Here is a 27,850-nt window from a genome sequence, read left to right as displayed (position 1 = left end):
TCAGCAGTTGAGTCCCGTAGTGCTCAGAGCCATTTGAATAGTCCCCACCCGGAGATCCGAATAGGGGACCATTTTACCTCCGGAATATTTTACCCAAGAGGACGTCATCATCATTTAACCCTACAGTAAAGCTTCATGCCCTCGGGAAAAATTACGGCTGTAGTTTCCCCTTGCTTTCAGCAGTTCGCAGTACCAGCACAGCTAGGCCGTTTTGGTTAGTGTCACAAGGCCAGATAGGTCAATCATCCAGACTGTTGCCCCAGCAACAACTGAAAAGGCTGCTGCCCCTCTTCAGGAACCACACGTTTGTCTGGCCTCTCAACAGATATCCCTCCGTTGTGGTTGCACCTACAGTACGGCCATCTGTATCGCTGAGGCACACAAGCCTCCCCACCAACGGCAAGGTCCATGCCCATGGTTCATGATAGAAGGGGGGGGGGGGGATGGTAGAGCCGGTACAGCATGGTATTTAAATTTTTTTCATTTTTTGAAACTACCCGCCTTTTCAGTACTCGCCGAGGTGATAATATCGAGATCGGATTGGAGTCTCTGGTCGGCGCTTATCTTTGTCGAGTTGGCTTCCCGCGCACCGCGAGGCGAACAGAAGGGGCTTGCGGAGAGTGAGCGCTGGACGGTGCCTGAGGACCGACGCCGGTGCAGGTGGGCGAGGCAGCTTGTTCGGTGGCCCTGCGGAAGCAGTCGACTGGGACGGAACGCTCCAAGATCTCAGTGTGTGGAGGGCCGGTGTGGTGCCGACGGCGATCATCGCGTGGTCATTCAACGGCTCAGAAGTTATTTCTTGGTTCTGTCCTTGGATTCCGACGAAAAATTACGGCAAGTTTGGTGTATGAGGTGACCGTAAGAATCCTAAAAAGGTGCACGTTCCTGGCGTGTATATTAGACTTGTGAGTGGCGTAATCTTTGCTTCGGTACTGCAGTCTCCAGTTAGAGCGCTGCTTGGGAGGAGAGCGCTGATATGGGCCTTGTCATATATTTAGCTGCTTTAAGATGAACGACTGTTTGGATCGAAGGTGGATCCAAGTGAAGGACCGAATCATTGCTTGTCTCATTAAGAAATCTAAGTCGGCCCCAAGTGTGTTAAACTTGTTATCTGCAGTTACAACTCTTAATCGACACTCTGATCGTGTCCACTATTGAACTTCGGTGATACTGTTAAGTGTTTGCAGTAAGAGAAAGATTGACTGTGGAGTTTTCAGTCGGACGCTTATGAACTGTGTTAATTGCAATTATCTTTCTATGGTATTTTACGGTTCTACTAGTCGTGGCGAAATCGCTGATATTATAGTAGCTTGGGAGGTCATTCTGTGCTTTGGTGTGCCTCTAAAAAATGGTTCAAATGGCTCTGAGCACTATGGGACTTAACATCTATGGTCATCAGTCCCCTAGAACTTACAACTACTTAAACCTAACCAACCTGAGGACGTCACACAACACCCAGTCATCACGAGGCAGAGAAAATCCCTGACCGCGCCGGGAATCGAACCCGGGAACCCGGTCGTGGGAAAGGTGTGCCTCTCCCAAGAGTTTAAAGTCCCAAATATTTTGTTACTGCGTTGTTGAGGTTGCCTTGCAACAGTTGTTCATCTGTCTCTTGTTTACCCCACCGTACTGCTATTTGGTGCGGTGCGGTTTAGTCGGTGTTTTTAGTAGTACCTCATCTACTCCCTCGTCCTTTTTAAGATTTGTGAACCGCATCCACATCGATGTATAATCCTAGTATGCAAGTTGTGTAAGTTGGATGCGCCCTGTTAACGTTTTATTCGTCGTGGAAAATCTTTCCCGTGCCGCGTGTGATTCTGAAGGACAGCACGGAGCACAACATCGCATGACCACGACGACATCAAAAGATATGTATTGTATATTTTTTTAATGGATGTAACCACTGAGCTTAAGAGTTGAATTGTGTTTTTTGATTTTGAAAGGAAAAGTATTATATACCTAGTTAATTGTAACATTTAGGCTTTCTTATTTGTCATAATTCATTGGCGGTAGTGTGCATCACATGTAAGGATATCTATGGTGTAAAGTGTTTAAAGGGAAGGAAAATATTTTGTGATACGGTGCGCATCGTAGAGGCTACCGGGTTTGAGTTTACGTAGATAGCAATCAGATTTTATTCCATTTGAGTTGTTCTAATTAAAAATTTTGTGATCAATATTTTATTGCCTTTAGAAAAATTTGGTACTGCGAAAAATTTGGTACTGCCATGTGGCGTTAGAATCTTTTATTTAACCCTGCATTATGCAATTTGTATATTTTCTCCTTCGCCTGAAAAGGGATTTTGAGTTTTAAGCGTTGTAAATTGATTCTGAGAGCTCTTATTTGGTCTGTTAAAATACTTCAGGAGCTTTCATTAACAAGCTATATCGAGGATCTTGTTGTTCATAATAACGAATGTTCACTCACTATTTTAAAATCAAGTTAATAAAGTTCTAAAATTTTAAAGGTAAAACAGGGGCTTTTATTAGAGAAACGGTGCCTGCCCGTACACCCCACAACTTCCACGTATTCAAAGCATTGACCTTCTGGCATTGTCTGATGTTTTCCCCGGTATCTGTCCCAGCCAAAGTCTGTGGGGCCACGTCAATCGTGTCGGACCTCCTTTTTCCTGGCTTGGTGCAGTAACTCGATCTGGCATGGGTCCAACAAGTCCTTCGAAGTCCGCTGCATTAATACTGAGTCATGCTGCCTCTATAGATGTCTATAATTGTGAAAGAGTTGCCGGTGCAGGATTCTGTGCACGAACTGACCTCTCCATTATGTCCCACAAATGTTCGATGAGATTCATGCCGGAAATTCTTGGTGGTCAGCACATTCACTCGAATTGTCCAGAACGTTTCTGAAACCAGTCGCTAACAATTGTGGCCCAGTGACAAGGCACAGTGTCATCCATAAAAAGTCCATCGTTGGTTGGGAACATGAAGCCGATGAATGGCTGCAAATGGTCTCCAAGTAGCCAAACATAATTATTTCCAGTCAATGTTCGGTTCAGTTGGACCAGAGGACCCAGACTATTCGAGACACCAGCAGCTTGTGCAATGCCTTGTTGTCAACTTGAGTTCATAGTTTCGTGGGATCTGCTCCACACTCAAACTATACCCTCAGCTCTTACCAAATGAAACCGGGGCTCAGCTGACCTGGACACGGTTTTCTAGTTGTCTAGCATCCACTGATATGGTCACGACGAGAGACGCTGTAGGCGTTGTCGTACTGTTAGGAAAGGCACTCGAGTCGGTTGGTTGCTGCAATAGCTCATTAATGCCACATTTCGCTACACTGTAATAACGGGTATGTTCATCGTACGTCCCATATTGTTTTTGCCGTTACTTCACGTACAGTTGCTTGTCTCTTAGCACTTTCGGTAACCGCTATGTCCCAGTTTTTCGCCGTCTCTTGTGACCAGCACGTAGTTTTTTGTCCTTTTCTACTTCCATGGTAAATTTTATGTTTGAGTGGAGGCTGTTCAAGTGTCTTAGGAAGTCACTGAGCTGTTCTTCAACATGGCTCCACACAACGAAAGTATCAACGACGTACCTGTACCACACCTTAGGTTTACAAGTCGCCTAGTCCAGTGCCTGTGCTTCGAAATGTTCCATGAAGAAGTCGGCCACCATCAGACTATGAGGACTACCCATGGCAACGCCTTCCAGCTGTTTGTAGAAATTGGCATTCCACGTGAAATAGCTAGTGATGAGACATCCATGGAAGAGCTTTTTTATCTCTTGCGGGAAAATGGAACCGATGTGCTCCAGAGCGTCACTAAGTGGCACTTTCGTAAACAACGGAACAATATCAAAGCTGACCAGGATGTCGTTTGGTAGAAGTTTCAGTTTCTTCAGCTTCTAATGAAATGTCCTGAGTCCTTTATGTATGTGTCTGTCTTCCCCACGTGTAGCTGGAGCAGAGAGGCCAAGTGTTTTGCCAGTTTATACGTCGGTGAGCTAGGAGCGCTAACAATCGGTCTTAGTGGAACGTTGTTCTTATGGATCTTAGGTAATCCATACAGCCGAAGTGGTAGTGCTTCCGTGTTGCGAAGTTTCTCTGTATGTTCGCCGGCAGAGAAGACGCCTTGATTAACAGATTCATATTCCGTGTGTTACGCTGCGTCGGATCTGCGCTTAGTTTTCTGTACGTCGTCGGAGCTAATGGGTCTCGGATCTTTTGGTCATAATCTTCGGCCTTCATTACGACGGTCGCATTCCCCTTATCGACAGGCAGTACCAATATACTCTTGTCGGCGTTAAGATTCTTAATAGCTTGTACCTCTTCTTTCTTCAGATTGCAAGCTGGTGGTTTAGCTCGGCGCAGTATCCTGGCAGTTTCAGTACGTATTTCCTCTGCACTTTCACAAGGAAGGGTCCGAATGGCCGCTTCGGTGTTAGCGATGATGTCCTCCACAGGTATTGTTCTCAGGATGATAGCGAAATTCCCTCCTTTTTGAAGAACAGACACTTCCTCTTCGGTCAATTGTCGTTCAGTGAGGTTGACCACTGTGTGTGACATGTCGGGAATCGCCTTGTCAGTCTGCTTCCCGCATCCCTTCCCTTCTGTCGCTCAGTTCAATGTTCGAGTTCGTTCTGCATGCTCCTGTAAATGATGCTGTCGATCTTGTCCCAGTCGTCTCGATGCATTCTGCTACTTAGTTGATAGACAATGTCCAAAAGTTCCTGATCCGTTCTTGCCGAGTCTCTACGTGTTGTATAAATTCGCTCACGAAGAAAAACTCGTTCAATTCTGTCGTAGATACGATATTCTTAGGCGGTGATGAATAGGCGTTTACATTTCAAGAACTTGCGTGTAGCATCTTCATCTCTGCACCGCGAAAGGAAGGCGAGAGAGGACATCAATCGCGCTTTCTTCTTCCGTCGTTGGTCAAGGCGTCGGTACAATCTGGAAATCTCCTCCCCGTAGAGGCATAATACAAAATTTTTCAGGCTTTCGTGGGCAGTTGTTGACAAACTGCCTATTAGCTTCTGTCTCGGGTTCTTCGATCGACGTTCGTCAAATGATTTTACTGACGTGGTATGGCAATTTCTACAAACAGCTGGAAGGCGTTGCCATGGGTAGTCCTCATAGTCTGATGGTGGCCGACTTCTTCATGGAACATTTCGAAGCACAGGCACTAGACTCGGCGTCTTGTAAACCTAAGGTGTGGTACAGGTACGTCGATGATACGTTCGTTGTGTCGAGCCATGGTGAAGAACGGCTCGGTGACTTCCTAAGACACTAGAACAGCCTCCACTCCAACATAAAATTTGCCATGGAAGTAGAAAAGGACAAAAAACTACCTTTTATAGACTCGCTGGTCACAAGGGACGGCGAAAAACTGGGACAAAGCGTGTACCGAAAACCGACACACATGGACCGATACTTGCCCAATCTATCAAACCACCACCCGAGCCAGAAAAGAGGCATGATTCATACGCTCGTAAAGCGAGCAGGACGAATATGTGAGACGCAGCACCTCAAACGCGAAATGCAACATCTGGAAAGTGTTCTGAGGAGCAATGTGTACTCCACAAATTAAATTAGAAGTGTAACAGAACCAAACACTCGGCGAACTAAGAAATCGGGAAAAGAAATGTCGGGTACGGCCTTTCTGCCATACATTCCCAGAGTGACGGACAGAATCGGCCGTATATTGCACAAACACGGCGTAAAGACAATTTTCAAACCGACAAGGAAGATCAAGGAATGTCTTAGATCGGAAAAGGATAAAAGGGACCCACTTGCAATGTCAGGAATATACCGCTTACCATGCACACGCGGAAAGGTTTATGTCGGAATGAGTGGACGATCAATAAACACCAGGATCAAAGAACATAAGTGACATTGCAGGTTGGGGCAGGTGGAGAAATCGGCCGTGGCAGAGCACACGATGAGTGAGATCGACCATGTAATAAAATTCACCGACACGGAAGTTCTGGCTGTAGGGAAGCACTATCACAAATGTTTCAAATGACTCTGAACACTATGGGACTTAACATCTGTGGTCATCAGTCCCCTAGAACTTAGAACTACTTAAACCTAAATAACCTAAGGACATCACCCACATCCATGCCCGAGGCAGGATTCGAACCTGCGACCGTAGCAGCCGCGCGGTTCCGGACTGAGCACCTAGAACCGCTAGACCACCGCGGCAGGCGTACTATCACATCCGCTTGTTTAGAGAAGCTGTTGAAATACACAACACGGGAAAACCCTAAGGTAAACAGATCCTGGCTTCCCGTACTGCAGCGAACGACCGTCGCAGGTAGCAAGAGGAGAACCGCACCGGAAATGACCGCGGAGAAGCCCTCGGACGTTGGCGCGCCAGGTACATATAATCTGCGGCCGCAAGCTCAGTTCCAGTTCACCACCGGCAATGGAGGGTGAAGTTTTGACAATGCCAGCCACTCGTGCTGGCGAAACGTCAGTAAAATCATCAGACGGACGTCGGCCGAAGATCGCGAGACACAAGCGAATAGGCAGTTTGTTAATAACTGGTCACGAAAGCCTGAACAATTTTGAACTCGAAACACTGTCACCAATCGTAATACTTCGTACTTCATGAGTGGGTGATCGCTGGAGTTGGTAGGAAATTATTGAGGTTGGAGATAACTAAGAAGTTTAAGATTATGCAGTCATTACAGGGTAAAAAGCTGAAGTTCGCTATATGGAAGATCACGGTATAAATATTAGTCCCACGCTTAAAAGATCACACTAGTCGTCTTGGAGCACTGTAGAAATTGTAGAACTGGTACTATATGGTCACGTGACCTTCCACCGCTGACGTAAGTCATGGCAGTGAACTGGTGCGTATATGCCTGTCTGTTGTATGCATTCACTGCATTGAGATGGTTCGATATGGAGACGTGACAGAATGGCAGTATGAGCTGTCGTGTTTGAACACGACACGACACATTATCAGAGCGTAGGTGGATGGGAATACATCCTATTAGGTAGATGGTGTAATTTGGTTCATGAATTACATGGCCGTAGCAGGGTAAATGAAAGAGTTTGTGTGTTATTAGTACCAAATCACTTTTAGTGTTGCCTTTACGTTATCTTATCAAGTAAGAGGACCGAATACCGAAACACACGGCGATTCACAACGGATGGAACGTGAGTTTTCTAGTCGAACATACAAGTCTGTCTCCCAGTACGGTGAAGCAGTACAGCATTACCGTTCTCAAAGACTTAAACACCAGAAACATACAATTTTTACGTATTCTGTAAATATATTTCGGAATTATTATATATGTGTGGTTCAAGACCCTTTATGTTTAAACTTTTGAGGATAGCTAAAACACTCTTAATATATACTTTAATGACATTATCCCAAACTATGCTGACATTCATGCTACGCAAATACATGTTCAGTCCGTCGAATGAATTATTTTCGTAAAATAATATCTAGGAATGCCTCTGTATGCTATGTTAAAATATTAAGAGAGTGAGCGAGCTCTGTCCGAATAGGTCTTGTAATGCCCAATGCTACCGAAGGCCTCACCGTTATCCTTTGCCAGTAGACATCACTGGATGCAGATATGAAGGGGCGTGTGGTCACCATACCGCTCTCTTAACTGCTGTCACATTTCATGACCAGAGCTAGTTCTCAGTTAAGTACCTCCTCAATTGACCTCACATGGGCTGAGTGCACCCCGACCTCACATGGGCTGAGTGCACCCCGCTTGCCAACAGCGTTCGTCAGACGTTGATGGTGACCCACCAAGCCCAAGAGCGCTTAACTTCGGTGATCTGACGGGAACCGACGTTATCACTGTCGTTAAGGCCGTTGGCTTTACTCCACTGTGGACTCGTTAAAATTTCTCTTAGGATTTTCAACGAAAAAATGTGGTTGCAGCGGCGTCCTTGGACATAGTACGTTCCAAAGAATTCGAGGATGTCTGTCTTGGTAATTAAATCGGGTCACTATAAGCTTTACTTTTCGTAAATCGTGAGACAAATAAAATGGTCGTACTTAATGAGGAAAATAGTGCAGAAATTAAATTTCTCACCTGCGAAATGAAAGTCCCAGTTGCGGTTCAGATCAACGCCTGTGCAGTTCTGATAAGGTGTGCGATTCTTACGCCATAGACGGTCCTAAAAACAAATTGAATCACGTTACAGTAACACTTACATACCAGAGATTTAATCTATCATCATAGTCGCTCATAAAACAAATTACAAATTTACTTGACTACCAATATGTGAAGTTATTTATGTAAATGAACAGAAAAGTAAGAGGCTGACACCATTCAGTAGAACAAGGGAAACACTGGGCGATTATATACGATTAATTGAGTAATTAGTTTTTTTCCACAAATGACTTAAATACAACATTGTTATTGGTTGCAATACCCAACGGCGAGGGGAGGTCAGAAGGAACAGACAGATATTTGTGCTCCAGCCCATGTAACTTTCACTTGGTAGAGGAGTATGGTAAGACTAGTTTCCAGGGTGTGACGACTATAGGAGTAAGAACTATCACTAATGAATGGCATATCAATTTCAGAACAGCAAGACAAGTAAAACTTATACGATAACAGGGTTTAGCAGCTCTCACAGGAGAGCATTAGTACTGCATGGTGGAAGTGGACTGCAGCACACATCTAGGGCAAGTTGATAGTGGTTCTTCCACAGATGATAACAAAGCCCAAAAGTGTTTGTAAGAGCATTTCGAAATTCCGGTAACAAATGCACACTGCAGGTCGGTCAGAATGATGCGGATCTCAAGAATAACGCTTCTGCAGACTGATGGAGGCAGGCGCCAGCCGCCTTTGTCGGATGATGAACGATCCGAGTCTCACTTGACGACAGTAAGGATTTAGTTTGCCCGTCCCAAAAGAAATTCTAGTACTGAAGCAAGACATCATTTATGCACGTAGGAAAGCGTGCCTGAGAAGTATTGGTAGTGTCGGCCATCTACTCGAACGTTCTTTCCCTTTCAGCTGGTGTGACATACGGTGCATTGGCTCACCAGTTTTCAGCCATGGCCTGATAATAGAAAAAAACAATACAAATCTGTGCAATACATGGTGTCTCAGACCATTATGGCCAAAATTAAATGGATGGAGGACAGTCTCAGGCTGAGTATTTTAAAATAAAGAACTAATAGTCAGAAACGAATATTTTGTTTTTATTGGCATGAACAACATACGTTTCATAGCAGCAGCTTAAACTCGTCGCGAATGTTGAAACTGACAGCGGATAGCCTCAATACCTGAGTTACAAAGGAACAAAAGCTTTAGCCATGCTCTTTACATAGAGGTGACAAAAGTTATGGGATAGCTGTACGTACATATATGGATGGTGGTAATATCGCGTACACAACGTAAAAAACCGCAGTACATTGGCGGAGCTGTCTTTGTACTAAAGCGATTAATGTGAAACGGTTCCCGAAATGATTGTGCCCAAGCGACGAGAATTAACAGATTTTGAATGTGGAACGGTAGTTGGAGCTAGAAGCAAGGCACATTACGATTCGGAAATCGTTAGGGAATTCAGTACTGCGAGATCCTTAGTCAAGAGTGTGCGGAGAATACCAAATCTTAGGTATTATCTCTCACCAGGGACAACGAAGTGGTCGATGGCTTTCGCTTAATGACCTAGAGCAGCAGCGTTTGCTTAGAGTTGTCAGAGTTAACACACAAGCAACAGAGTGTCGGGAATAGTCGCAGAAATCTGGGTGGAGCGTACGACGAACGTATCTGTTAGGACAGTGTGGCGAAATTTGACGTTAATGGGGTATCGCAGCAGACGACCGATGCGAGTGCCTTTGTTAACAGCTCCACACAGCCTGAAGCGCATCTCCTATTCTCGTTACCACATCGGTTGGCGACAGACTACTGAAAAACCGTGCCCTGTTCAGATGAGTCTCAACTTCAGATGGTAAGAGCTGAGAGTAGGGTTATAGTGTGGCGCAGACTCCACGAAGCGATGGATTCAAGTTGTCAACAAGGCACTGCGGAAACTGGTGGTGTTTCCGTAATGTTGTTTACATGGAACTGACTGGGACCTCTGGTCCAACTGGGCCGATCATTGACTCGAATCAGAATGAGATTTTCACTCTGCAGCGGAGTGTGCGCTGATATGAAACTTCCCGGCAGATTTAAACTGTGTGCCGGACGGAGACTCGAACTCGGAACCTTTGCCTTTCGCGGCCAAGTGCTCTACCAACTAAGCTACCCGAGCACGACTCACGCCCCGTCCTCACAGCTCTACTTCTGCCAGTATCTCGTCTCCTACCTTCCAAACTTTACAGAAGCTCTCCTGCGAACCTTGCAGAACTAACAGGAGAGCTTCTGTAAAGTTTGGAAGGTAGGAGACGAGATACTGGCAGACGTAAAGCTGTGAGGACAGAGCGTGAGTCGTGCTCGGGTAGCTCAGTTGGTAGAGCACTTGCCCGCGAAAGGCAAAGGTCCCGAGTTCGAGTCTCGGTCCGGCACACAGTTTTAATCTGCCACGAAGTTTCATTGACTGGAATGGTTATGCTGGGCTACTTGGAGACCATCTGAAGCCATTCACGAACCTCATGTTCCCAAAGAACGTTGTTACATTTATGGCTGAGAGTATGCCATATAACGTGGCCACACTTGTTTCCGATTGGTTTGAAGAACACTCTGGACAAATCGAGCGAATGGTATGGCCAGCCGGATCGCCCGACATGAATCCCGACGAATATTTTTGGGACATAATTGAGAGGTCAGTTCCTGCACGAAATCCTGCACCGGCAACATGTCCGCAGTTATGGACGGACATAAAGACAGCATGGCTCAATGTCTGTGCATGGAGCCTGATGAAAAGAGAAACTGCTTAACAATTGACACATTCAACATATATAGGGAACCAAGTACTGTAATGAGAGCTACTCACTGTATTCCAGGTGTAATTATAGCCGTCGAGATTGGAGGTGGGGTAGATCATGAATACGAACTGGCTGATAACATCCCTGACGTCCGTGTCGTTAGTCGTTAAGATCTCGTTGATGAACCAGTTCATACAGGCGGTGGCGGCCCAGTCACGTGGGTGCATACCTGAAGCATGAAAAATGTGATAACCACCAGGAAAAGCACATTACTCGGATATACACTGTCGAGAAAGAAAAAAAAAACCCTCTACACAAAGAATTACTTGTGGGACATAAAATAAAGTTGGTAGCACCGTTTCTACATCTGAAATGTAATGTCCATTAAAATTTCGTGACAGCTGCGTACGGATGGCGCTAGTAGCGCCATTATGAGGATGTAAATCAGGTTTGCTTTAAATACACACTGTTACGCTCATGAGCGTTGTCTTTGAGATTGGACGTTCTGAGGTTGATGTTAGTTAAGAATGCCTTTAAGGCGATCAAGACGCCATTAGCAACACTCGACTGAGTTTGGACTAGATAGTGTTAAGGGCTATGAGAAGCTGGATGTTCCTTCTGTGATATTGCAGAAAGACTTGAAAGGAATACAGCCTGATGAAAAGAAAAACTGCTTAACAATTGACACATTCAACATATATAGGGAACCAAGTACTGTAATGAGAGCTAATCACTGTATTCCAGGTGTAATTATAGCCGTCGAGATTGGAGGTGGGGTAGACAGCGCAGGTCACGAGAATGTACGGTCGCAGGAAGACCGGTCTCTGGATGGCCACGTATCACTACCGAGGGGGAAGACCATCGTGTTCGTCGTAAGGTTCTGGCGCATCGTATCTGCATCTGCATTAGCAATACTGGAAGCAGTTGGCACCAGAGTGATACACCGAACTGTTAAAAGTCGCTTACTTCGAGGACAGCTCCAAAACAGAGAGTGGTGTCAAGCGAGAGGTCATTGGAGGGCAGGGTGGAGGTTTTATGATGAAAGCTGGTTCTGACTCAGCACCAATGGGGCCGTGTTTTGGTTAGAAGGAGGCCAGTTGAAGACTTGCAAACTAGCTGTCTGCGTGCCAGATACACTGCCCCTATACATGGGTTCTAGGGCGCATTTCCATATAACAGCAAATTTGTACTTGAGTCTGGTGATTCGATCTGTTGTGCTGCCATTGATGAACCGCGTTCCATTTCGTGTTTTCCGACACGATAACGCTCGTCCACATACCGCGGTTGTAGCCCATCATGCTCTACAGACTCTCGACATGTCGCCTCGCCCTGCTAGATTTTGTCTCTAATGGAGCACATGTGGGGCATCATCGGACGACAACTGTAGCGTTATCGACAAAAGCATTAAACGTCCCTGTATTGACCGGCCATGTGCAACAGGCATGGAACTCCATCCCACAAACTGACATCCGGCACCTGTACAACACAATGCATGCACGTTTGCGTGCTTGCATTCTACATTCTGGCGATAGCACCGGTTATTAATGTACCAGCAATTCACGTGTGCAATGGCTTATCTCGCGGTTACGTTAACTTGTGATCTTGCAAAGTGTATCACTCAAATATGTTATCTCTGTGTGTGTGTGTGAAATCTTATGGGACTTAACTACAAAGGTCATCAGTCCCTAAGCTTACACACTATTTAACCTAAATTATCCCATGGTGCTCAGAGCCATTTGAACCATTTGAACCTAAATTATCATAAGGACAAACACACACATCCATGCCCGAGGGAGGACTCGAACCTCCGCCGGGACCAGCCGCACAGTCCATGACTGCAGTGCCCAAGACCGCTCGGCTAATCCCGCGCGGCAAATGTGTTATTTAGACAAGTGTATTCCCGAAATGTCATTACTCTACATTAATTATTTTTTGGTGTTCGATTTTCTTCCGCTAGTGTATGATTCTCATTGTAGTGGTAAAGAAACCACAATTACTTCACAATTGAAGTTACGTGCAGTAATGTTAAAACTGAACTACGGATAACGGCTTTATTCCTGCTGCTCCACCGAATGGAATAGCTGGGAGTTTTACGTCACTAGTGAGACGTTTAGACATTCTACTGATGACCAATATGACTCTCGACTGTAGCGAGGATAGGATGCGACTTGTCGGTGCTCTTGACCGTGGTCAAAGCGTGGGTGCGCGCCACATGGATAACCTGTGTTTGAGGTGGCGCAGTGAGTGTTAGCATGTAACAGCTATACTGAGAGAAATCTTCCGGCACCAAATTGCTGTGGGAAACAAAGTATTTGTGACAAGGAATGCCATCTGCTTTCGCATATCGTTACAGTATATAGTAATGTCAAATTGATCGCATGTTAAGAGCTAAAGAAGTACCGTTGTAATAAGTCCCCACCCATCGTCCTGTGCACCAATTGACACGGGCACCGCCCTTCAACTTCAATTGCTGACCGAAAGCCAATCATCAGTTTTCTCTCGCACTTGCAGGTGTAATTAACATTGGACTCTTCGTTCATCAATGTGATTGTGATCGAGCTACTAAAAAAATTTACGACCAATGAGATTAGAAAGCTACAAAAATAAGTATCGTGGATGGACTCAAACAAACAGACGTGGCCGTGCGGTTTTAGGCGCTACAGTGTGGAACTGCGCTACCGCTACGGTCGCAGGTTCGAATCCTGCCTCGGGCATGGGTGTTTGTGATGTCCTTAGGTTAGTTAGGTTTAAGTAGGTCTAAGTTCTAGGGGACTGATGACCTCAGAAGTTAAGTCCCATAGTGCTCAGAGCCATTTGAACCATTTGAACAGAAAAAAGAGGCTCACTTAATGAGATAGACCGGAATTGAATGTCAAATTGTGCTGAAACTTTTACGTATTATCCGTCCAATAGTCATTTCTCGCTCAACAGAACGAAATAAAATATAATAATTATTATTTAAATACGAGAAAATTAAGACGAGCGAGTGAGAGATTATGTGAAATGATCCTTCGATGGCAGCAGAACGCTTAGTGGTACCTGAGCGAAAGATTATGTCAAATGAGCCTGTGATGGCAGCAGAATGTTTAATTATACCTGAGAGAGAGCTTATGTGAAATGATCCTATGATGGTAGCAGAACGTTTAATGTTATCTGAGCGGCAGTAGGAATGACTACGTTGTTCACTTGCAGTCGTACTTTCGAGCTAAAACCACTGTATTTATTGATGGAATAGTCGCGACGAGTAAGCAACACGTTACCCAACGGTTTGGTCATTGGAAGCCAGTAGTCTTCGCTAAACTTCTCATGGGTCTGCACTCAGGACCTTCTACTTTTTCTATTTCTCAGTGTTCACTCCGTCTAGTATGGTCTCCACTTTTCAGGATTTGTCAGATTTTATTTTTTATACAACTTTCTGGAAGAGTGCCCTTCCTGACAGCGCAGTTGTCAGCATGACCTAAGGAAGGGAAATCGCGTATGCCACTTGTCTGTGAATCATGAAAACTTAGTTCGATAAAATTTCGGTCGTGCAGCCGCATAAATTCAACTTCTTCTTCTAATATTTCGGCTGAATACCGTCTTCAGAGTGAGTCGAGGTGACTGACGCTTCAGCACTTGCTCCGTCCTTTTAACCCTAGGACGCCCAAGCCTTTTATTCTAACTTGGATGCCGAAAGGGGGGAAGGTTCGGCTAGACCACAGGTATTAAATAAGTTTACTGACGAAAAATTATCTCGGAAGACAGTGCACTGAGCATTATGCTATACGAGAAGGTCAAGCTGAAACCTCGGGAAAACTACTATCAGACTGAGTCCAAACCGTGGACCCATGTGGCCCAGAGGCTGACTATATCCTATCGCTGAAGCGTGTGTTAGCTTCTCCACCGCGGTCCAACAAGTAAAGCCCGATGCACGACTTGGAAGCTATTAAGAACCTCGTCTCCCAAGGAAAACAGCCGACAGACCAAACTGTTACTGCTTATTATGTCTAACATAACTGTATTCACCAACAGTTCTTCATGGACTCCTTCGGAACTTGAGTTGCCAGGTACCTGCATCTTCTAATGGCTAACTTCACCTTGGAAATGTATCGCTGCACGTCAAAGCTTCAAAGTGATAAAAAGGGTTGGTTGTAACTTAAACGGTCATCTTTGCGATTGTTAATGACTTTCCAATGCAAACATGTTTTGAATTAAATAAAACACAGGAAAACATTCCTCTATGTCATTATCTTTTTATCATCTCTAGGCTACCCTCATGTCTTTGACTAGTAATGAAAACACCCTGGATCGTGCGTTCCAACTCATTAACTGGTTAAAATTTGAATAAGAATCATCAGCAATGGCGGTCGAAGATTTCTGATGAAACGAGTGACGAAGTTCTGCTAGATGCGTTCTCGAAAGGAATGGAGGAGCAGAGAGAGTTTCAGGGCAACGTACAGCGCTAAGGGTGGAGAACTGCACCTTAAAGGCGGATGAATAAGCAACGAACAAAGTGATGACGATGAAGAATGCAATGGAAACCAATGCATTAAAGACACATAATGTATATCTACAGAATATGTGGCCTGTATTTGAAAAAGTGTAATGATGATCTCTCCATTAGCAAAAGCTTCTGGATTATGGCCAGTTCACACTAGCCGTCACGTCGTGACACGACAAAGCATTTCACAATGCGTTTAAAATACGGCATTCACACAGGCCGTCAATGGACCGTCACGTCACGTCACGTCACGTCACGTCAAGATATCTCGAGAAAAAAGCTTTGACGGTCACGTCGTCTGCTAATATGGGAGGTTAACGTATTTTCGCCGCGGTTACACATGTTGTAGTATTGGATTTTCTCCTTTTGTGGCTTCTTAATCTTTATTTCATTATTGCGCTTTGCTTTCCCTCCGAATTCCAAGTATACCATTGCGAGTTGGATGTCTTTTTCCGTTAAGTGTTCTGGCACAAGCGATTCGATGTTTGAAAGCGAGAAATTGTTTAGATTTTACGTAAAGAACTGAGAAATCTTTATTATATATTTAAGTGAAAAAGTCAGCTCTAATGTAGGAGAAAATTTCAGTTATTTATGGTATTATTAGACATGTAAGAAAAAAAAGAACATAATGCGTAATGTAAAGAGGGTCTCTTGATTCCTTTATAAATATTGTTTTATATGTTTATGTGTATATATGTTCGCTTACAAATAAATGTCGGTGTTTTGAAATGTTGTTCACTTCTCAGCACTTTACCACAGAAAACTGATCACTGACATACGTTATGAAGTCTGCTTTGGCCATAAACCATATTGTCACTAGTTCCTCAATTCCGATATTATACTTCTATCTCTTGTCTCACTCAAAACCTCCATTTCATCGTTCAGTACTGAGATAAGCGAACTGACTTGAAACGACGAGACGGAGATTGAGTGCACCTGATGTGGCAGTACCGTGACGTGAAGTGACATGACGGCCGGTGTGAACTGGCCTTTAGCTCCTTTCGGATCTGTGGGACGAGTACTGTCAAGAGAGACGTAACTCCGAGAAAAAAATTGAGTAATCAACGAAAGGACAATATTCTGCGAGTCAGAGCGCGGAGTATCAGAAGTATGAAAGTGGTAGGGTCGCTGGAAAATACAGACCTTCAGTCTAGATTCAGTAGGGTAACTGAAGTGAAATGGAAGGAAAATAGGGATCTCTGGTCAGACGAATACAGCGTAATATCAGCTAAGCTGAAAATGGTATAAAGGAAGTAGGATTTGTTATGGAAAGGAAGGTATAGCAAACAGTGAGTTACTGTAAACAGTTAAGTGATAGGCTTGATCTCATCAGAATCGACAGCAAGCCAACAGCGACAACAGAAGTTCAGGTACACATACCAACTTTACAAGGAGGAGATGAAAAGATAAAGTATAAGGGACTGTTGAACGGATAACTCAATATGTAAGGGAAATAATAATCAAGGAAGATTAGAAAACGGTAGTAGTGAAAGCAATAGCAGAAGGAGTTAAGGGAGGGCATGGGCTTGGTAGTACGAATGAAAGAGGAGAAAGACTAATTGAATCTATCTATAAATTTCAGTTGGTAATAGCGATTACACTGTACACAAACGACAAGAAGAGGAGGTATACTGGGGAAAGGCCTTGGAGATACAGGAGGATTCTAGATGCATTACATCGTTGGCAGACAAAGTTTCTGGAATCAAGGATTGTAAGAGATACTTAGGAGCCCATATCGACTCATATCACAATTTAGTATTAATGATGAATAGACTGGAGCTTAAGAGAATCGTCCTAAACAATCAGAGTAGAAGGAAGTGGGACACTGAAGTACTGAGAAACGATGAGATGCGTTGGAAGTTATCTAAAACGATGGATACTGCGATGATGACTACCACAGTAGGTGCCTCGATTGAAAAGAAATGCACATCTCTAAAAGAGAATATCTTAAAAGCTGGAAAGACAAATATAAGTACATCGAAGATAACTTCGAAGAAGCAAGAAGGGATGCTTGAATTTATTGGCGAAAGAATGATATATAACAGTGCCCATGGAAGGACAAGAATACAATAATACTACTCGATTAGGATTTAAGTAAATAGGAAGTGGAGAGAAGACTGCTGGAAAAGTAGAAATTGGAAAGTAGATGGTTCCTCGAAGCACTGTGGCAGCTTACAGAAAAGTCGAAAGAAGCTTCATTGAAATTAAAAAGCGAGGCTGTCGACATTTAAGAGTCCAATGGTAAGTCCACTGTCAAACCCAAAAAAGAGAGCAGATGGGAGAATTTGTCTAACAACGTGACAGAAGAAAAATGGTAGTCGACACAAGATCCAGTATCAGGATATGGGTTTAATATAGCTTTGGAAGACTTGCCCTCAAATAAGATATGAGGAATAAACACCATTCCATCGAAATTTCTAAAACGATTGAGAAAAGTGGCAACCAAACGGCTATTCAAGTTGGTGTGTAGAATCTATGAGAACGGAGACGTAGCGTCAGACTTCCCGAAAAACATCATCCACACAATCCCGAAGACATCAAGGACAGATAAGTGCGAGAACTATCTCACAATAAGCCGTAAACACCATACATCGAAGTTTCTGACAAGAATAAAATACAAAAGACTGGGAAAGAAAACTGAGGTTCTCTTATATGACGATCAGTTTGGCTTTTGGAAAGGTAAAGGCAGTAGTGTTTAAGCTATAGTCGAACTATAGACGGAAACAAAAGTTAAAGTCCCAGATTAGTGAATGGCTCTGAGCACTATGGGACTCAACTGCTGTGGTTATCAGTCCCCTAGAACTTAGAACTACTTAAACCTAACTAACCTAAGGACATCATACACATCCATGCCCGAGGCAGGATTCGAATCTGCGACCGTAGAAGTCCCACGGTTCCGGACTGCGCGCCTAGAACCGCGAGACCACCGCGGCCGGCAGTCCCAGATTAATATTCTGGGTGAAAGAGTAGGACTGAAGCGGGTATTTGGAGCAAAGGACGCCCTCCCGCCATTCCTCGGACTTCGGCAGGTAGGCTGTTATAAGGAGAGTTGCAGGATGCGTGCCAGTATATGCACGTACACACAGACACACGCATGTTTGCACACAGAATGTTGTAAGGGGCACTGTTTGCTGCATTCACGCTCGCTCATCCTGTTCTCGTAGATCGAAATCTGACCCCTTGCTCCGACATTTTGTTGTTTTACTTCGACCTCTGCCCCTGCTCCGCCGTCTTGTTCTTGTAGTTCGACCTCTCCATTTTATTCTCGTAGTTCGATGTCTAGATCCCCAAAGACGTTACAACAGTAGTTTGTTCTACATACCCCAGTTCCGTCATTTACTGTGAAGGTATGATCTTTGACCCCTGCTCTACCACTTGCAATCGTAGCTCGTTCTATGTACATAATAAATTTACGCTGTATGAATTGATGAGAAGCTGTCATCTAGCTTTCGAGGCCCACGCACGCACACAGGCTGCTAACATCGGACCATGGCTTGAGTGCTCAAGAAACTACCAGGAATCAGTTTAACATGGATGAGCTGTACAATGAAGATGTACTCGTATAACAAATTTGTGTGTCAAATCATATGCCCCGAAAAAAGCAAAGAATTCGATAACCGCATTACTGATTTTATGAAGGGATTTGGTCTGCGTCAATGTAAAACTTATGTCTTCCTTGGCGAAAGTAAACAGTGTTTACAATGTGCTACACTGTACTCTGTGCCAATTGGTTCAACGTGGTTTAGATTTTAGGATATCTAACTGAATAGTTGCTGTGTTGTGTTTAAAAGTTTTCTGAAATGTGTCTAGTGGGTCAGTAAGAATGTATGAATGTTGACCGGTGTACAGGCAAACCTCCAAGACTAAGAAAAGATTACAAACTATGTTTTACCTGCCTATAATTCTAATTATTTATCTGTAAATTGTGTGGAAATTCTTAACACGAACTCCCATAAAGTGTTATATTAAAGCTGGAGAAATACATTTTTTCAATTCAGGACAATGTTCTACACCATGCCATCAAGTAAAAAATTTCTGAATCAGGACTAGTTGCTACAAATAATGTTGTCTGCAGGATTCAAGAAAAAGAAAAGAACTCCTGTATCAGTATTGGTTGCAACAAGTAATGTTGTCTACCGGTTTCAAGAAAAAGAACAAATGTATGGAACATATTTAAATCGTTCCATACTAAAGAAATAACTGCTTTAAGTGAGATTAATGTGTTGTGCACACCCAAAAGAAATTGGAAACTTGCCAAGAAGGAGGAACATACACTACTCTTGAAAAAACAACAAGCCATTACAGATGAACAAGAAGGTCTTCACAGATAACTTTAAACACAAAATATGGAAAAATCTGTATCCGACTGGGGAATATAGGACATGAACATTTACTGTAAATATCAATCGAAAGTGGCCATTCCTTGGAGTACTCACAGGGAACATTTGATGCACAGACGTTTATTAAATATCTCTCTGTACGAAACTGTATTTGTTATTTTGCAGATCTCTTTGGATTTGCTGAAAATGGATGGTTACGTAGTTTCTAAATTTGGTGCTGTCAGTATTGTACATCTAGCAACAAAAAGGCAGTAGCATAGTTTAAAACTGATGGTACAGCTACATTTAGCTCACAGTTACAGCCACACAGATATGTTATGTGTATGCCCTGTAACAGTTCTTTGCACATTTTTGACATGGTTTTCGCGTCTTGAACATTCAATGAACTGTGTATGAAGCCCGACAACAGGAATTACATAGATCGATAAAAAATGATAGCGCATTGAGAATGGCTAGTTTCTAGCTGAAATCTAGATCTGCCAAAAAAATTTAAAAAGGACGACTGATAGCTGAAATCTATTATTTTTGACTAAGTTACCACGATTTGAAAATGGATCTTGGTCCGGAACTAGTCATCGACTGAATAAAAAAAAGTAAAATTTGAAACTGTGGACTGGTTTTTCGTTTTACTGTTTAACATAACTTGCTGACCCATAGCTACTCCCACATGCTGGAAATTCGATTTAGAGCAGTTCGTTGTGTCACTGTGTTGCCAACCGCTTCCTGAATTGCTGCTGCAGTTACGAAACGCCACAGCGATACGCCGAATACAATTGTCTTCCCTCTCGGTAGTGCCACGTGGCCATCCGGAGACCGGTCTTCTTGCGACTGTACATTCTCGTGATCACCGCTGTCTGCTAACACGTTCAGTGCCTACATTCCTGACAACTCTTCGTGCAATGTCGCATAAGGACTTTTCAGTTTCTCGCATCCCTATTGCCAGGGCCCTACACAGACTCTAGTGCAGTGGAGTTTGATAGTAACTCCTTGATGTTGCGACTTTTTTTTCCGTCCGTGTAACTGAGGAGAAAAGGTTGTCAGAAAGGAGGAATTCGTGGTGGGTCACATCAAGCCAGTCAGGAGACTGATGTTTCATAAAATAAATAAATAAATACCGTTTCCATTGCACTGCATATAAAATAGTTATCCAAATTTGCAGTCTCATTAATTACCGAAGTCTTTCAAGGGCGAGGCAAATAAAAGTGCCTCAGAGAAGAGAGTTCCAGGGTACAAAGAACACAGCAGAGCAAAGGAAATACAGTACTAGCCTGACTACAGCACATGTTGAAAGTGAATACCGTTCATCTCTTGGCACTTATGGGCCCTGGGCAGCAAGATGCTAAAGGCAGATCGAAACTGGACTGCTGCAATTGCTGCAGTCTCATCCAAAATGTTCTGCTGCAGTTCTTGAAGACTGTGAGGGTTGTTGCGATGCACCTAAGACTTGAGGGCTCCTCACACAAAGTATCGCACACTGACAGATCACGTGATCTGGGTGGGTAGCTATGGCCGCGACTAGTCTGACCTCTGCTAACAACTCTGTCGGGTGGAAGATTATGTAAATGTGTCACGGGGTGCGCGTATACAGGTGTGCGCCTGACGGTGTGTTGTTGTATACATACATTCACGTCCTATCGTATCCACTCATTCGAACCACTTTTATTTTCCCCACCCTGTATAATGTCTTACCCGGTTCTCTTTAGTGTGTGGTGACACACGATGGCAGTTGGTGAATGACCACACCTTATGATCCCACTTACTCACTGTGGTGTACAGAAAGAAAAGCACCATGCAGCTCTGCTCAGATTATGCCACAAAGAGGAGAGATTTGCAAAAGAGCAGGAACGCCATCACCAGACATTCGAACTATGGAAAAAGGGGTTTGGACTGACTAGTATCCGTACATGGTCGCAAATGCCATTTAGGAGACATGGGGTAGCCCAAAAATTCCTATAGGAGACGTATCGTATTGGTCAGTCGAGATTTTGTAGTGTACTAGTCTTAAGAGGTACGCCACGGATGCAACCTGGCCACCGCGACTCAGGCACCACCTCTCGCCTGGCGCCTCTCAATTCCGTGGGGTCCAGATTGCACTCACCTATCCGAACCACTATCTGCTTCTCCGCCACTTTCATTACCGTGTTATGCCCGTTCGCTGACGTTGTTTCCAGTCACCAAAGGGAATGCTGTCAACCAGGGACTACACTGCTTTCACCTATCAGTGGCGCAAAGGGAAATCCTTCTGCCGTCAGGTAGAAAAGACGATGCACCACAAACGCTCACACATTTTTCATTCTGAAGTCAGACAGTTCAGTCCACTTCAGTTCAGTTCCTGCAAGTCAGCCATTCTGACAAATGCTAAGAATTCTTGCGCTAAGCTACGGAGCAAAGTTAAGATTTATCTGTGACTGTTCTACTGAGAACTAGGACACTTAAACGAGTATCTGCGTATTTATCTTGAGTCATAGCAATAATATCACTGACTGCCAAAAGACAGCAAAGGTTGTGATGTGAGGCTGTTCTGGAATGTACTTAGGTTTTAAGTCATGGATACCGATATGCAGAAACGGAGATGGCAGTAGCATCGTGTACACAAGGTATAAAAGAGCAGTGCATTAGCAGAGCTGTCATTTGTACTCAGATGATTCGTGTGAAAAGGTTTCCGTCGCGATTACGGCCGCACGATGAGAATTAATAGACTTTTAACGCGGAATGATAGTTGGAGCTAGACGCATGGGACATTCAGTTTCGGATATCATTTGGGATTTTAATATTCGGAGATCAACAGTGTCAAGAATGTGCCGAAAATACGTAATCTGAGAAATTACCCATCACCACGAAGTATAGTAACGGACAACCGACTCGATTGCGTTTGCTACGGTACATCACCTGCAGCGCCTCTGCTCAGCTATCGATCATAGCAGTCGGACCCTAGACGATTGGAAAGCCTTGACGTGGTCAAATGAGACCCGGTTTCTGTTGGTAAAAGCTGATGGTGCAGACACCTCGAAACCACGGACCCATATTTTCAACACGCCACTGTGCAAGCTGGTGGTGTCTCCATAATGGTATAGGCTGTGTTTGCATTGAATGGACTGGGCCCTCTTGTCAAATTGAACCGATCATTGACTCGAAATTGTTATGTTCTGCTACATGGAGACTATTTGCAGCCATTCATGGATTCATTTTCCCAAACAACGATGGAATTTTTATGCCCATGTCGCCATGCCACAGTTGTTAGTGATTGGTTTGAGGAGCATTCTGGAAAATTCGAGTGAATGGTTTGGCCATCCAGATTGCCCGACCTGAGTCTCATCGAAAATTTATGGGACATAATCGAGATGTCAAATGGTGCACAAAGTCCTGCACTGGCAACGCTATGGACGCCTATAGAGGCAGCGTGGCTCAGTATTTCTGCAGAGGACTTCCAACGACTTGTTGAGTCCATACGACGTCGAGCTGATGCACTACTCCGTCTAAAGGAGGTCTGACGCTATAGACAATGCATTAAGAACTATCCCATGACTTTTGACCCCTCGGTTTACAAACTGCTTCGAGGAGTCTTGGATATACTGCCAGTTCCAATCGTAGAACGTCCACGATATTTCGTCGAGAAACCAGTCACAAGTTGGCAGCGATGCAATGAAATTTCTCCCGCATTCTGGCGGTATCTACACCTGCCTGTCCAGAGATGGGTCTCGTGGGCCCCGCTCCGTTCTCCGTGGTGGGGCTGGCGTATGTGTGTGTGTGTGTGAGGGGGGAGGTGGACAAAAGTCTCAGATGCCTTACGCCCGCCTGTCGCATCTCGCATACAGATGTTATGTTCTGCTTTGGTAGAGCTTAGTATTATCTTCCATTCCTTGCTTAGTTGGAAGATAGTGTCCATGTTGTTCAACACTCTATTACACAGGACATACTCAATTTCAGATTAACAAAGTCTGACGGTAGAACTGTGGCACCTGGTATCCGTCTTCCACGAGAGTGGATACAGCGTCCGATAGATTCGGACGGCCCTTGGAAGGAAGAACTCCAAAAACGACACGCAGGACGAAAAGAAGGCGATGAGAAGACCACTTTCATAGCGTTTGCTGGAAATGTGTCGTCAAAAACTGGAAGAATATTGCGAAAACACCACGTAGCTCTACTTTTTCGCCTACCAACTAAAACACGAGTTATTAGGGACAGTGAAAGACGACACGGTTCTCAAAAAGGCGGGTGTGTACTAAGTTTTGTGTGAATGCGAAAAAATTTATATTAGAGAAACGATCAGCATAACTGAAAATCGATGTATCGAACATGAGCGCCACATCAGCCCAACAAGTCTACAATAGCGGAAAAATGGACTGAAAATGGGTATAAAATGGGTATAAAATGAATTACCGGTCTTGCCTCGCACTGGTATATTTTAGGATTGCTTTTTTAAAGAAGGAGTTGAAATCTGTGTAACTGATAATTTTATGAGCAGGGGCACATGTTCCCGAATCGTCAAGGAAGGAGAGGCAGTACTTTGCTCAATCAAAGCAGAACCTCACAACCTGACGCGACATGAGACGGAGACGACGGACTGAACGCAACTGAGGCGCGGCCTACTATCTCAACGCCCGAAAACCGTTGAAAAGAGCAGAAGAGAAATGCTACTATTTTATGTGATGTTACGACATTAATTTCGAAAATGTTGTTTGAGTTAATGTGAGATCTGTTCACCCAATATGAGAGGAACAAAATACGAGTACAAAGGAGTTCTTTAAAAGGAAGTTACGTCATTTCGTAGCATGAAGACTCTATAACTCTCGACCCCCTGGAAACTCTAACGAAGTCACACGACGAGAGTCGATGGCACGACACAGCAAGTCCACAGCTTCAAGAAACTTCGAGGAGGCGACCATAAGAAAGCAGTCACGTAGAAATTCACGAGCAGTATCAGGGTGACGTATCACTGAATGTAACACGTCCTCTGGGTTCAGTGTAGCCATCAAAAGCATTAGCCGTTAAATTGCACTAAGCACAAATATTTACAAAAAGGTACAGTTTTTCGAGCATCTTTTGGGAATGCAAAGTTTAGAACGTTGCAAAACCAGACCTTCAATTTTTTGCACAGCTTAAAGATAAAATTATACTCCGTATGGTGGCAGATTTTCCTTGACTTTTTATCAGTCATTTCATCGCCGTGATTGATCTTGTAGACCTAGCCTCTTAATACTGCGGCGGAGAAAACATGGCTATAAAAGCTTTATGTTTTGTTTGTTGCATCATATATCATTGTTAAATAATAATCTACATTTTCCCATGTAAGGTGTTTCTTTGGTAACCGCTGTAGAAGGTATAATTTTAGCGACGCTGTGCCAAACCAGCGCACAACCACTTCTAAAATATTGCTCTAATGAATATGAGGTCTCCTCACCAATCTAAATGAATGTTGTATAAGAGTTCAGCCGATTCTTTCAAAGGACGTTACGTCATTTCGTAGCTTGAAGGCTACAGAGCTCTCCTACAATCCTCGACCCTCAGCAAAGGGAAACGAAATCTATTCCAGCAATGAAAAGGTAAAACTGTTAGGATGTTCTGTTGTAGTTTTGGCAGCTGCGGTGGTTGTCACATGCAGGGAGCAAGAACATTACTTTTAGGAATCAGTATAATGGGAAATGTATTATGAAAACCTGATAATCAAACATTTGTCAATAAATCGACGGTGAATTGTAATGTGAGTTTGTAACAGTAAGTGAAAAATCCAACTTTGACAGGCTGTGAGTACTGGAATAAAGTTTGCGGGACACAACTACCATTAAAAAATAATCCGTAATAGCTTCCACTGAGTCTGAAGTCTCACTGCTGTTGTAGTCTCTCTGTGGCCCCCACCTGTTGTCTTCATCCATCTCTCTTCCTCTTTCACTGCCACTCTTTCTCTCCTCCCATCATTGTCTGCTCTCTCTTTTCTTCCACTGGCACTGCCTCCCCACTCTTTCACCATCACTATCTCTCTGCTACATTCTACCAGCGCAAAAAAACGCGAGTGTGTTTGCTTGCCAAACGTTTTGGTGCTCTTTTAAAGATCAAAAATTCGCCTTTATTCGCTGGCTCTCTTATTTACTCTGCTACAGCAGCGCGTGCTGCTCATATAAAACGAATTCTATAGGGTAATAGTATTTTGACACGTATAAACAGCAAATAAGTACGTATAATATAAGATTACCACAAAATCGTTTGTGCTACATTTTTTTCTGGATACTTTGCTCATCGATGACAATTCCTCGAAAATGTCCTGCCTATAATTTGTGTAGTGAAAGGGTAAAAATGTTATTAGAAATGTGTTACTGAACATGCAGCATTCCCTCTCATACACAATTTTTTACTGTCATTTTAAGCTCTTTTCAGCCCATTGTTTGTCACTGCAGTACCATTACACATAGACAGTGTGTCATAAAGTTTTATTGGTGAAGAAATGATGATTAAAACATAGTTTGGCAATTTTTGAATACTCTTGATGAGCATAGAACCTTTGCCAGGTGTTCACTATGTGAGTTAAAACTATATAGCCTGTACTTCTCAGACCGCATGTTATGTGCATATTTCTCATGCATAAGTACAGAGCTATGAAACTGTGTAACGGGTAATAATATCGAACAACGTTTCAAGTTTTCTAGAAAATATCATCTTAAGAACATATGATAAAAATATCGATTTGCACTGAATAAAAATTACGGAAGTCGCCATCACCACAATTGGTTCTTTTGGAACCCAAAATTCATAGTTTTTCGGGCTTTTGTAAGGAATCACCCATGAACGAACGGTGCTTTAATAAGCCAGCTTAGGTCCACACTTGACCACACCTAGTGCAAAAGAGACAAACGATTTGCTCGATTTTCCTGGTCTGGTGGATGTGTGTAATGTGTAGTGTAGTATAGCTACAGTATACCCGTTCTTTCGACTGGTATACAAACGGTCACTAAGGCAAGGGCTATTCAAAACACTTGACTTCTTATCTGTGTGATTAATGGAACCCGAGATATGCTCCCCTGAAAAACAGCAAAAGTATTTTCGCAAGAGGCTTTTTGGAACGTACTGGTACCATGCACTATCGTGCACAGACCACTGAGAACATTACACTCTCCAAAGGAATTCCGATGATCTGAAGTATGGTCACAAGTGTTACAGTAGATCTGCTTTGGTAAATTTCTCGTATGTCTTGTCTGTGCCGTTATCAGAAAAAAGGTAGAAAATGCTTTTAAGATAAGAGATACTCTACAAGTGTATCTCTCCACTCTGCAAAATCTTCCAAGAACTGCGCAATATGTTTCAGTCTCACGTACAGAAACTTGAAAACATATGAACAGTAAGACACGAACAATTGGCTTTACGTGTGAGCGGAACCATTGCCAATCCAAGTCGTCGATTATAGCAGCAGTGATTAACATACAACCGCGACTATTATGGACTTTTTATCATCATCCTTTACTGCAAATATATTTCAGGTAATCGTTGCACTTCACATCCGATTGTTTTTAATTTATTTGAAAGGAAAAAAAGAACTGTAGAAGATCTGATATTTTTACATATATCCCCAAATATGACAGCTAATTTTAGGAGGGTAAAGTAGAATGGTAACTAAAGAGCCTCGAAAATTGCAAGGAATTATAGAAATTATAAACTACCACTTTGAACACAGAGTACTTTTCAGTGGAGGCTTCCTCAAGAGGTTTGGCTTAATGGCGTGGCCAGCAACATTGCAGCATGTTGACCAACCAGCTGTCGACAACAAATTCGACACGGCTCACGATTTCACAGTTAGATCCGACAGAGCATAGGAATATGAGTAAGACTAAAGGGAGGGACCCTCCACCAAGAATTAAACATGAACAGAAAAAAAAACCTTGTCGAATAAGGGCGGAAACGACCGAAAAAAAACCTCCCTTCATTTATACATTCGTATAGGTATCGTTTGCAGCTGTTTTCACAATCGTAGTAATCTGTGAATTACAGATAATTTTGACCGCACACTTCCATTTCATATTGTGTAAATTATGACACTTGAATGTTACGAGAGTTGATTGCTATTATAAGAGGAGCGTTCAATGAGTAATGCAACATTTTTTTTTCTCGGCCAACTTCAGCTGAAAAATTACGGACTTTCTTGTGAGGCATATTGAAAATTTCCGTTTCATGAAGTTCCGACAGGTGGGGGCGCCATACATTACCTTAAGGATGTCGTCTATAATGGAGGCG

At 43.5% G+C, this 27,850-nt stretch overlaps 1 protein-coding gene and 1 non-coding gene across 2 annotated transcripts in view; one reads left to right on the top strand and one right to left on the bottom strand.

The window, feature by feature from the left end:
* The window catches only part of LOC126474498 (zinc carboxypeptidase-like), a 96,958-nt gene that overhangs the window by 23,292 nt on the left and 45,816 nt on the right, over window positions 1–27,850 (bottom strand). Inside the window, exons 5-6 of the mRNA XM_050101968.1 lie at window positions 10,879–11,039; window positions 8,022–8,106 (exon numbers count right to left, since the gene is read on the bottom strand). Coding sequence (XP_049957925.1) covers window positions 8,022–8,106; window positions 10,879–11,039 — 246 coding nt within the window. The remainder of the gene's footprint in view (window positions 1–8,021; window positions 8,107–10,878; window positions 11,040–27,850) is intronic.
* On the top strand, window positions 10,377–10,451 carry Trnas-cga (transfer RNA serine (anticodon CGA)). The gene has a single exon. It is a non-coding gene; the product is annotated as a tRNA-Ser (tRNA).

Source organism: Schistocerca serialis, chromosome 4, assembly GCF_023864345.2.
Source record: "Schistocerca serialis cubense isolate TAMUIC-IGC-003099 chromosome 4, iqSchSeri2.2, whole genome shotgun sequence".
NCBI classification, from domain to species: Eukaryota; Metazoa; Arthropoda; class Insecta; order Orthoptera; family Acrididae; genus Schistocerca; species Schistocerca serialis.
Note: the sequence above shows the minus strand (reverse complement) of the source record. Positions and strands in the feature narration are given on the sequence as shown.